This window comes from Chrysochloris asiatica, unplaced genomic scaffold (genome assembly GCF_000296735.1).
Source record: "Chrysochloris asiatica unplaced genomic scaffold, ChrAsi1.0 scaffold00094, whole genome shotgun sequence".
In the NCBI taxonomy this organism is placed as follows: domain Eukaryota; kingdom Metazoa; phylum Chordata; class Mammalia; order Afrosoricida; family Chrysochloridae; genus Chrysochloris; species Chrysochloris asiatica.
Genome location: NW_006408612.1, coordinates 2,165,043 through 2,177,337, shown reverse-complemented (window position 1 = coordinate 2,177,337; position 12,295 = coordinate 2,165,043). Strand labels below are relative to the sequence as shown.

The following is a 12,295-nucleotide window of genomic DNA, read 5'->3' as shown; positions in this document are numbered from 1 at the left end:
TTCCCTTCTCTCCTGCATGATACATCTCTAGTAACAGTATACAAACATGATTTTTTTTCTCTCATGTTTAAAAAACCCTCACTGCCATATTAATAATCAACAAACTAGACTTCAAAATAAGGAATATTATCAGAGGGAAAGAGGAAATTCATCAAAAAGACACAATTTTAAATTTGTACAGCTATATTTACTACAAGGAGCTCTGGTGGTGGTTACGAGGTAAACTGTTAATCTCACTGTCAGCAGTTCGAAACTACCAGGCGTTCCATAAGAGAAGATGAGGATTTCTGCTCCATATAGTCATACAGCCTCAGAAACCCCATACAGGATCATTATAAGCCAAAACCAACTCCACAGCACATAACCATCACCACCACCACACCTTCTGTAAGTGTTTACATGAAGCAAAAACTGATGACTGAAGACACAGCGACAAATCAGTGGGAAAATTCAACAGCCCTCTTTCAATTGTTTTAATTAATAGAAGTAGATAGAAAATCTGTTAACAAATATTTTGAAATGAACTACTAAGTCAAATGACAGTTATAAAACACTATGCAAAAAGAAAAAAATGTATACAATACAAATTTTTTTCTATTATATTTGGGACAGTCACCAAAACAAACCATTGGACTGTCTGTCAAACAAGTCATTTAAAAGGGTTGAAATAATATAATAAGTATGATTCTGTTCTTGATGGAACTAAATAAGCAGTACAGTAACACCTAGAAAACCCCTAACTATATGGACAAATGAGCAACTTTGCTGTATAATCCACAGGTCAAGGGCAAAAATTACAAGGGAAATTAAAAATATTTTTAATTGAATGGTAACAAAAATAACAACATATAAGAACTGGTGGGATATAATAAAATTGGTACTCTGAGATAAACTTACAATTTTAATACTAGTATTGTTGTTGGAGTCCTAGTGTGGCACAGTGGGTTAATGCGCCAGACTGCAAAGCCATTTGAACTGCAAGGTCAGCAGTTCAAGCTCACCAGCTGCTCCTCGGAAACCCTATTCAAGGTTGCTATGGGTCGGAAACAACTCGACATTTCACAACAACAACAAATTGTTGTTGTTATATACTGTCAAGTGGATAACAATTCATAAGTTTCCAAGCAGTTGATGAGTCTGAACCACCAACCTTGTGTTTCAAACCGACCCTAAAGGTTCAGTGCTTATCCTATAGCGTCACACCAAGACTCCAGATAGAATTTTAGAAGAGTATAATGCTCAACACAACATCCTTTACTAGTAAAGCTAAACTACTGCTTGGTTTTAAGAAGACTTCAGGGGATACTTTTGGTTTAAGGTTTAAAGATTACCTTAGAGCAATACATTCAGGGGTTCACCCTGCCTCCAAGACTCCAGAAAGACTGGATTCCATTGGAATTTGATATTCTGTTCTATATTGCCACTCCTCCTTTTGATTAGGAGTTTTCTATAGGATCTGTATCAAAATGTTCAGTAATGATAGCCAGTCACAATTTAGTACTGGTCTCGTGACAAAGGAGGTGGTTGTTCATCAAAGCAATTAGCCACACATTCCATATTCTCCTCCTAGTCCTCTCTTCTGCTGTTCTCTAAGGCAAGTGAGGGTTTGTATGGATGGATGGGCATTATTTGGATGGAAATGTATAGATGACCTAGGATGGCTGCTTGCAAGCTTTTAAAAGACCAGGCACTATGCATTGATCTAAGAGGTAAAGCAGAAGCATTAAGTGTGTTTTTAGGTCAATTAACTGGATGTCCCAAGAAACCATGACCCCTAAACCTAGCATACTAGTATTAGAAATGTTTCAAATCAGCTAAATAAGCCTTAACATTGAGAAAACAGATAAAGAAAAGCAAATTCAACTCAAAGTAAGAATTTTAAAAATATAAACCTTAAGCATGGGCAATCACTGTAATATAGCGAAGTGTATGATTTGTTAAATGTGGAACTGACCTGTTTTGTAAACCTTCACACAACTCACACAAAAAGTTAAAAATCTTTTAACATGGACTCAGACAGAGACTGGTAGAATCCCTGACACCACGGCCCTCAGTCACCCTTAAGGTCTTTCAATGAACTCACCCACATGGCTCAATTTTCTGTCAAATAATAAACAGGTCTACAAGGAGAACAATAACAGAGAGGTAAGCACACCTTAGAAAAATAAGTCATTTGAGACTCAAAGGTCAGCTGTTGTTGTTAAGTATCATATCAGCTGTTGTAAAGTGCAGTTAAGTCCCTTTTGACCCATAAAGACCCTGTATAGGGTTTTTGAGGAGCAGCTAAAGAGCTGGAACCGGCGATCTTACAGTTCAAACCAAGTTTTTAGTCAATGCACTAACCCACAGTGTCACACCAGAACTCCTACCCAAAAAAAGTTCAGAAGGCTTAGGAAAGGAGGAATGGAAACAGAAACACAAGGAGGAAGTAGAATAACTGGTATTATATTGTGGGAATTAGAATCAATGACATGAAACAAACGGTGTATGAATTGTTGAATGTAAAACTGATTTGCTCTGTAAACCTTAACTCAAGTCACACACACAGACACAAACACAAAAATACTTAAGCATGAGAAATAAAAAATAAACAGAGAAAAGAAACTATTGAAAGATCAGTAAAACTGATGAACTCAGAGCCAGACATTCCATGGAAATAAGAAATTACCACCATCCTCAAAAATGGTCTACAGACTAATTAAAGAAAATATAAACAATTTTGTGCCAAGAAAGGTACATTAAGTGATAATTTCCTTAAGACAAAAATTACCAAAATGGACATAAGACACAGAAAATCAGAACAGTACTTACATAATATTCAATAGATTTGTAATCAAAATCTTTCAACATAGATACTCCAGGAAGCCAAAGTTTCACTGGTGAATTTTTATCAAATATTTAAAGGAATAAAACCAATCTGACATCGACTCAGAAAACTGAGACAAAACCTCCCAATTCATTTTAAGAGACTAGCAAAACCCAGATACCAAAATGTAATAAATAGCATAACAAAAAAAAACCCTCTCTTTCTTGTGAACGTACTTGTGCAAACATCTTTAACAAAATAATATCAAATCAATTCCAGTAAAGTAAAAGAGAAAATGGAAAAAAAAAAAAAAAACCCTATTGGCATGAGTAAACTTCTCTTTAAAAACCATATTATCATCATCTCAATAAAGAAATTCAGCCAAAACGCAACATTCAATCATGATTTAAAAACAAAAAACCACACTTTTACCAAGCTAAGAACAAAAGGAAACTTTCTCAACTTGATAGAGGACACAAATGCAAAACCTACAGCTAACATCATACTTAGCAGTGAAATACTGAATATGTTCCTATTTAGATTAGGAATAAAATAAGGATGTCTGTTCCCATCACTCCATTCAACATTTTCCTACAGATCCTAACCAGGACAATAAGACAATAAAACAAATTATGAGGGGGGTTTAAAAAGTTTGTAGATAAATGTAACTAAAAGATAATGGAATTTTCCACAAACTTTCTGAACACCCCCCACACCCCCCCCGAATGAACAGACAAGCCAGAGAGGAATATATGCACAAAACATATATTTGACATAAAGGACTTATAACCAGAAGGTACAAAGACCATGTACAACTTAATAACAAAAAGAAAATCTAAATTTAAAAAAATCTGAAGAGAAAGTTCACAAAAGAATAGCCAGTGAGCACATGAAAAAAAAAAAAGTACTATAGCATTAGCCGTCACAGAAAGGCAAATTAAACCACAATGAAACATCTTTTACATATCTGCTATCCTGGTGTGGCCCTATGGTTTAATGCACTGGACTACAATGTCAATTTGAACTTCAAGGTTGACGACTGGTTCAAGCTCACCAGCTGCTCACTATGAGTTGGAACCGACTTGATGTCACTTAACAACATAACCCAGCAAATCTACTTTGAAGAATTTATCCAAAATTAAATCATATGTTCACAAAGGCTCTCTAATGGTTATTTGTAACCAAAATTAGAAACAAACAAAATGTATATTAACTACTGAATAGTGACAGTTACACTGCATTACATAATTTTTTTAAATGAGGAAGATTCAATTACAGGCACATGGAATGATATTCAAGACATTGTTAAAGCAAGCAATAACAAAGCATTAAGTACAACAGGTGTTTAGTTTTAGAAAAACATATTAATTATGAACAAAAAAACAAAATCTAGATTAGTATCATCTTTGTAGTTGAAAGTTCAGAGGACTGCCACTTTGTGTATTTGTTTTATTTGCATGTTTTCAATAATAACAGCAGTTAACGTTTATTGAGTATTTTCTGTTTGCCCATTTAAGTACTTCACTTACATACCTCATATTTAATACTAACCACCTCTATAAATTAAGGAGCTCTGGAAGCATAGTGGTTACGAATCGGGCTGCGCACCTCAAGGTCAGCAGTTTGAAACTACCAGCTGTTCCGCAGGAGAAAGATGAGGCTTTCTGCTCCTGTAGATTTACAGCCTTGGAAACTCTGTACCGGGTCACTATGAGTCGGAACCGACTCCAGGGCACATAACAATAACAACAACCACCACCTCTATAAAGAACTATTAACTGTTTAACAGATGAGAAAAGTGCAGCATGAAAAGTAATGGAGCTAGAATTCATGAGTATGTATTGTTTTTTAAACAGCTTATTAGGTATATTTTACATACATAAAGGAGCTTTGGTCGTGCAGTGGTTACAAATCGGGCTACTAATCTCAAGGTCAGCAGTTCAAAACTACCAGTTGTTCCGCAGGAGAAAGAGGAGGCTTTCTGCTTCCGTAAAGATTTACAGCCTCAGAAACCCTACATAGGCTCTCTATGAGTTGGAACCGGCTCACAGCACATAACCACCACCACACACATTAAATTCATTTAGATATGCAAATTAATGATTTTTTTTTGTGCTAAATTTACAGTTTTGCAACTACTGCCACAATCTGATTTTAAAATATTTCAATCACCCAAAATGACATTTCATGCCCATTTGAAGTCATTCTCTATTCCCACCCCCAAGTCCTAGGTTAACTACTAATCTACTTTCTGTCTCTACAGATAAGTCTTTTCTGAACTTTTTATCAAAATGGAATCACACAATAGGTCTTTTTGTCTGCCTTCTTTCACTTAGCAAGTTTTTGAGGTTCATCCATGTCACAGCACATATCAATATTTCATTCCTTTCTATATTTCAATATTTCAAAATATTCATTCCATCATATGAACAAGCCACATTTCATTTCATTTTTTCTGTTACTGTAAATACGGTTATGAACATTAATATTAGAGCACAGTGGCTCTGTAGAATAAACACTGGACATAAGTTGGTAGTTCAAGCCCACCTGTAGAATGAGGCTTTCTGCAAAAATTTACAGCCTCAGAAACCCTAAACAGGGTCGCTATGTGCTAGAAACAACTAGAGAGCATTTCATAACATGAACATTTACATATTTTGGGGTAGGTTCACAGCTGCTTCTTGGAAACCCTATGCAGGGTTGCTAGGCATCTGACCTGACTTGACGGCAATTAAAAATTTTTAATATTCTTAAGACACCTGGGAGTAGAATTACTGGGTCATGTGGTAAATTTGTATTTAATTGTACAAGAAACTGCCAAATTGTCTTCCAAAGTAACTGGTCATGTTATGTTACATTCCTATCAGTAATGCATGGATGTTCCAGTTTTATATCTCCTCATTTTCCTCTAAGCAAAGAGTAAAGGCAAATATTTGTTTAACAGGCTGAGTTCACGTACACCTGGCACCTCAAACATCTAACTACTGTATGATGTAAAGCAAGAATGAAAAACATTTATATGTCTTCAGTAAGCACAGAACTATACACTTATATCAACTGTTTTTACATAAAAACTACTTTAAAATTTAAGAGACTATGTATATTCATACACAGTACATTCATATTATCAATTACAAATACATACCTAATTTTAATTCAATTGCTGTGTTGGTGTTACATTTGTACTCTGCCAGTTTCTTCTCCACTGCACTCTTATATTCAACCAAAAATTTCTCCATAGCACCAAATCCTAGAAGAAAAGGTGTTTAGAAGGTTTGGTTAGCAGTGCTGTTTAAATGGGATTTTGTTTCAGATGTGGAATAAAGGTAAATTTTAAAGCACACTGTTGCTGCTGTTGTTAAATGCTATCTAATGGGTTCTAACTCATAGCAATCCTATAAATGGTTTCCAAGGAGCAACTGGTGAGTTTGAACTGCCAACCTTGTGGTCCAGTGATTTATCCCATAGTGCCACACCAGGACTCCTAAAACATACTATTAGATCGATGATAAAAGTACAGGCCATCCCCCATATGCTCCTAATAAGCACTGGACCACAACGTCGGTTTGAACCAAAAGGTTGGCAGTCGAAACATTGTGAGCTACTGAAATAACCAAACGGTTTTAATAAAAAATGGCTACCCATCAACATGGAATCCTGGTGTGGCCCTGTAGGATAAGCACTGGACTTCAATGTTGGCAGTTTAAACTCACCTACTGCTCCTCAGAAACCCTATACAGGGTGGCTATGAGTTGGAACCCGACTCTGTGGTACTTAACAACAATCCATTAACATATGTAACATATATCTAATCCTGAAAGACATCATTAAACATGTCGGGTAAATATGACAATTTCTTGACAAAATGAACATATTAGTAAAAACTCAGTCACCCTAAAAAAAAAAAATCATAAGTATGATGAAAGGAGTAAATGACACTTCCAAAAGTGGTTAAACCACACATAATGCAGAAAATGGGAAAGATTTGAAACAGTACAGAACCAGGGTTTGAAGTCAGAATTCCTGGATTTAAATCGAGGCTTCACCATACATTTATTAGCTCTGTGAATTAGAGCACATTACTTAACCTCTTAGATCCTCTTCAATAAATAGGTAGTCTCAAGAAATCTATGAATAACCTAAGCAATGAAATTTAGTGAATGAAATCATACAATACCTATTACATTTCTACAACTCTCTAGAACTTAAAGTTACTGTCACATTTCAGATTTAAAAACTCAAATTACTTGCTAATAATGCACCCAACTACTAAGCGATGGAGCTGAGATTAGAATTTTGGTGTAATTCTTGAAAACATATACACCCTCTATGGTACATATGCTCCCCTTCTTTTAGGTACCTGTGTACCCTAAGATTACAGTCTGGTTGGTGGTTGTGTGATGTCAAGGCGTTTCTGACTCACAGCCACCCTGGTAGCATTTCTGAGGCTATTAATCTTTACGGGAGCAGAAAGCCTCCTCTTTCCCCCGCGGAGCAACCTGGTAGATTCGAACTGCTGACCTTGTGGTTAGCAGCCCAACGCGTCACCCATTACACCAGAGAGTTACTTCACAGTTTAGTAGTACTTTCTCAATCTATCGTAAAACTCAGGTTTGTCTATTAAGCACATCCATACAAATATAGTCAGACTATTCTGAAAGCACTGAGAAAAAATAAAAAGATATATATAATAGGAAACATATGTGTATATATACTTCCAACAAAACGGAGTCCAAGCGTGGCACTGTAGGATAAGCACTGGACAGCTTTTTAACAACGAAGTTGGTGGTTCAAGCCCACCAGCTGCTCCTCGGGAACTCCACAGAGAGTGGCTGAGTCGGAACCGACTCGACGGCACTTCACAACCACCACCACCAAAACGGCCTTAATACACTTACAAAAAGGCATAAGCATTTTAAATGTGGCCAAGCAGAGCGACTCAACAGAGAGAGCCAAGTAGAAAGAACTCAAGACAGTTTATCAAAAGTTGAGATGAAACCAGAGGGCGGGAACACACTCGTTCGCACAGGAAATATACACACTTGAAAGACAGCTCAGGAGTGGGCTACCGCCGAAACCGCGACGTCAGTCACGATTCCAGCCCGAGTCCCGGTGCAGGGAGAGCCATTAAAGCGCACCGCGCAAAGACCTGAGCACTAACGAAGATCAGCTGGCGGGAACAGGACCAGCTGTAGCACAGCTGAGACAGCGGGCAGAAGGATCCAAGAGAGAAACAGGCCTCAAAAGAAACAACGGCTGGAGGACCTCTGGCACCTTCCCAGCCCCGACTGTGATACTTTCTCCCGACCTTTTCAGCATTCCACAGGAGCTGAATTCCTCGCAGAAGCAGCAGAACCCCAAACGAGTGGGGGTGGGGGCGCGAAACGCGGCCGATAAGGAGCTGGGAGGAGAGTTCTGCGCTTCCAGACCGCCGGTGAAGGCCTTTTGGAACTAAGGCTAGAGCCCGAAAGTTCCTCATGAGTGTAACCACTACCACCTCGGCGCCCTTTCACAGCCCTGCCCGCTCCCTACCCTTGGTAAACTTTTCCCGGGAACTTACCCGCCATTTCCGAGCTGCGAGGGCCCGCGGCTGTGGAAGGACGAATCAACCCGCGCGCTCCCTGGCCGGAAGTGAACGCACTATCTAACGCTAGCCTCCCCGCCCCCTCGGCATGACGCTGACCAATGAAAAGGGAAGGTTAAAGGCGCGTATTAGCGGAAGCGTCTCAGGAGGCGGAGCTAGTACTGTCAGGAATGCTCGCTCCGTTGCCTAGCAACCGCAAGAGCTGCTGGCCTGATTTTTCACAGGCCCGAGCAGGAAGAAGAGGCCACAATTGGGACCTACAATTTGTGCAAGCTTGCTGATCCAAGAAGATTTTCTTCAGAGTTGATTTGAGCAATACTGTGCGGCCATTTTCCCTTTTCTCCCAGGAATGTTTTGGGTAACTTGTTGAAAAGCTTTCCCCTTGGCCTGGAAAGCAGATTCAACAACTTAGTTCTAGTTTTTCCTAAGTTTGCAACTTAATTGGAGTTGTCGCTGTGAGTCTGAATGAACCCCGACTCAGCACTTAACAACAACAAATTTCAGTTGAAGGAGACATTTTCACTTGCCTTTATTTTTATTATTTTATACTTTTGCCATAACTATTTTTAAATATCTGTTCTTTCAGGTTTTTAATAATATACAGTGCGAAATTTAAGTACTCAGCTTTCACCAAATACTTCCAACTCATAGCGACCAGGTATAGGATTTCCAATGAGCTGCTGTTGAGTTTGAATCTGCAACCTTTCCCTTAGCAGTCCAGTACTTATGTTACACTATAGCGCCACTCCAGGGCTATCAGGCCTAGTAGTAACCAAGTTTCCTGATTCTGTTCTCCATGTCCTGAGTCCTAGTGACCTGATTCACATCACAGAATACTTTCTAATTTGGGCCATGTTGTTAGGGCAGTCAAGTGGGGTCCTATTCATAACAACCCTGTACAGGGTTTCTAAGGAGTGACTGATGAGTTTGAACCGCCGACCTTGTGGTTGTCAGAATTGTTTATTCCAGAATTACTATTCTTTGTTGTTGTGTGCTGTTGAGCTCGTAACAATTCATAGTGATCCCGTGTAGGGTTTCCAGGCGGGCTGGTGGATTTGAACTGTAGACATTGAGCTTAGTAGTCCAGTACTTATCCTACAGCACCACGAGATTCGGAGAATGGCACAGGGCTGGACAGTGTTTGCTCTGTGGGTGACTATAGGTCAGAATCAATTTAATGGCATCTCACAACAAATACTTAACAACGTTGTTTATCTCTAGAATGCCATGTCTTAATAGGTTTTGCAAAGATGCATGATAACACTAAAATTCACCCTCAGGATTATAGTCTAGAACTAATGCACCCCTCATTTTAGAGATGAGGAAACTAAAGTCTAGAGTACATAAATTGTCCCAAGTTCACACTACTGGTATACAGCCTACCCAAAAGCCCAGTTCTCCAGATACCCTGTCCAATATTAGTTCCACTGAATAAAGATGTTGTTGTTAGGTCCCATTGAGTCGGTACCGACTCATAGCGACCCTATGCACAGCAGAAAGAACACTGATCGGTCCTGGGCCAACCTCACTATTGTTGCCACGCTTGAGTCCATTGAGGCTGCCACTTTGCCAATCCATCTCGCTGGGGGTGGTCCTCCTAAAAACAAAGATCAGAAAAGGTACTGACAGAGAATGCCCAGACCCTTTTTCTTTGAGCCTTAAGGGAATAAGAAGTTATAGTCACAATGCTAAAACAGCAAACGAATGTTACTAATGATTTTACAATCAAAAAAGAACAATCTTTTCCATAATTATTATAGGCAGTCCTCTGAGTTATGAACATCTGACTTACAGTCAACTCTTACCCTTTAATGTTACATAAAGTTACCCTCACTTTGAAAGAATTGAACAAACTCCTAAACCAAACCCACTTCCATCGAGTGGATTCCTACTCATATGGACCCTTTAGGGAGGAGCAGAACTGCTCCATAGGGTTTCTCTCTTAGATATCTAGCACTACTATAACAGAATCCTGGTGTAGCACTGTAGGATAAGCACTTTGAACCTCAAGGTTGGCAGTTCAAACTCATCAACTCTCCTCAGAAATCCTACACAGGGTTGCTATGAGCCAGAAGCGACTTGACAGCACTCCACCACTCGTCTGTCAGTTTGTCATACTGTGGTGTCTCGTGAGAAGCTGTGAATCTGTAAGCTATGCCACCAGTATTTTAAATACCAGCAGAGTCACCCATGGTGGACAGGTTTCTGATGAGCTTCCAGAAGAAGACAGACTAGGAAGGAGTGATGAACTACTTCCGAACATTTAGTCACTGAAAATTTTATGAATAACAGAGAAACACTGTCAGATATAGTGCCGGAAAATGAGTCCCTTAGATTGGAAGTCACTTCAAAATGCTACTGGGGAAGAGCTGCCTCCTCAAAGTAGAGTTGACCATGATGACACGAATGGAGTAAAGCGCTTGGAAGTAAAGCCCACGGGACCTTCATTTGCTGATGGGGCACAACTCAAAATGAAGAGAAACAGCTGTGAAAATCCAATGAAAATCAGAACATGGAATGGACGAAGTATGAATCTAGGAAAATTGGAAGTTGTCAAAAATTAGGTGGAACACATAAACATCGACATCATAGGCGTTAATGAACTGAAATGGACTGGTATTGGCCATTCTGAATCTAATGACCACACAGTTTACTATGCTGGAAATGACAAATTGCAGAGGAATGGTGTTGCATTCATTGTCAAAAAGAACATATCCAGATCAGTCATGAGGTACAAAGCTGTCTGTAATAGGATAATATCCATGCACCTACAGGGAAGCCCAGTTAATACCATTATTATTCAAATTTATGCAACAATCACTAAAGCCAGTGAAGATGAAATACAAAAATTCAAAGGTCAGCTCTAGAAGACAAAGTCAAATATTACAAGGAAACTGCAAAGATCGGGAGTCAGAAAAGCAAAAGGGAAAAACATGCTCAGCATTTCTCAAGCTGGAGGAAATGAAGAAAAAACTCCAAGCCTCGATTTCATTACTGAAGGATTCTCTGGGCAAATTATTGAATGATGCAAAAAAGATCAAAAGAAAATGGAAGGAATACACAGAGTATTTGGTACACTGTATCAAAAGGAAATGGTCGATGTCCAATCATTTCAAGAGGTAACGTATGACATGGAGCCAATGATAACGAAAGAAGTCCAAGGTGCATTGAAGGAATTGGCCAGGAACAGGGCACCGGGAATTTATGGAATACAAATTGAAATCTTTCAAGAAAGTGAGGCAGCACTGGAGGCATTCACTCATCTATGTCAAGAAATTTGGAAGACAACTATGTGGCCAACTGATTGAAAGAGATCCATATTTTTGCCCATTCCAAAGAGAGGTGACCCAACGGAATGCGGAAATCATCAGACAATATCTTTGATATCCCATGTGAGTAAAGTTTTACTAAAGGTAATACAGAAACAGCTGCAACCATACATTGACAGGGAACTTCCAGAGATTCAAGTTGAATTCAGAAGAGTTCTTGGAACGAGGGATATCATTTCTGATGTCAGATGGATCTTGGCTGAAAGCAGAGAATACCAGAAAGATGATTACCTGTGCTTTACTGACTACACAAAAGTTTTCAATTGTGTATATCATGACAAGCTATGGACAATATTGTGAAGTATGAGAATTCCGGAACACTTAATTATGCTCATGAGGAATCTGTACATGAACCAAGAGGCAGTTGTTCGAACAGAATATGAGAACGCCAAATGGTTTAAAATTAATAAAGGTGTGCAACAGGGTTGTGTTCTTTCATCATATTTATTCAACCTGCATGCTGAGCAAATAACCCGAGAAGCTGTGTTATATGAAGAAAAACGTGGCATCAGGATTGGAGGGAGACTCATTAACAACCTGTGATATGCAGATGATACAACCTTGCTTGCTGAAAGT

The 12,295-nt window shown here is 38.9% G+C and overlaps 1 protein-coding gene across 1 annotated transcript in view; it reads right to left on the bottom strand.

Moving 5' to 3' along the window:
* The window catches only part of HAT1 (histone acetyltransferase 1), a 50,962-nt gene extending 42,521 nt beyond the window's left edge, over positions 1-8,441 (bottom strand). The window contains exons 1-2 of the mRNA XM_006866635.1: positions 8,367-8,441; positions 5,952-6,056 (exon numbers count right to left, since the gene is read on the bottom strand). Of these exons, the coding sequence (XP_006866697.1) occupies positions 5,952-6,056; positions 8,367-8,373 (112 nt within the window). The 5' untranslated portion in view covers positions 8,374-8,441. The remainder of the gene's footprint in view (positions 1-5,951; positions 6,057-8,366) is intronic.
* Positions 8,442-12,295: the final 3,854 nt, after the last annotated feature.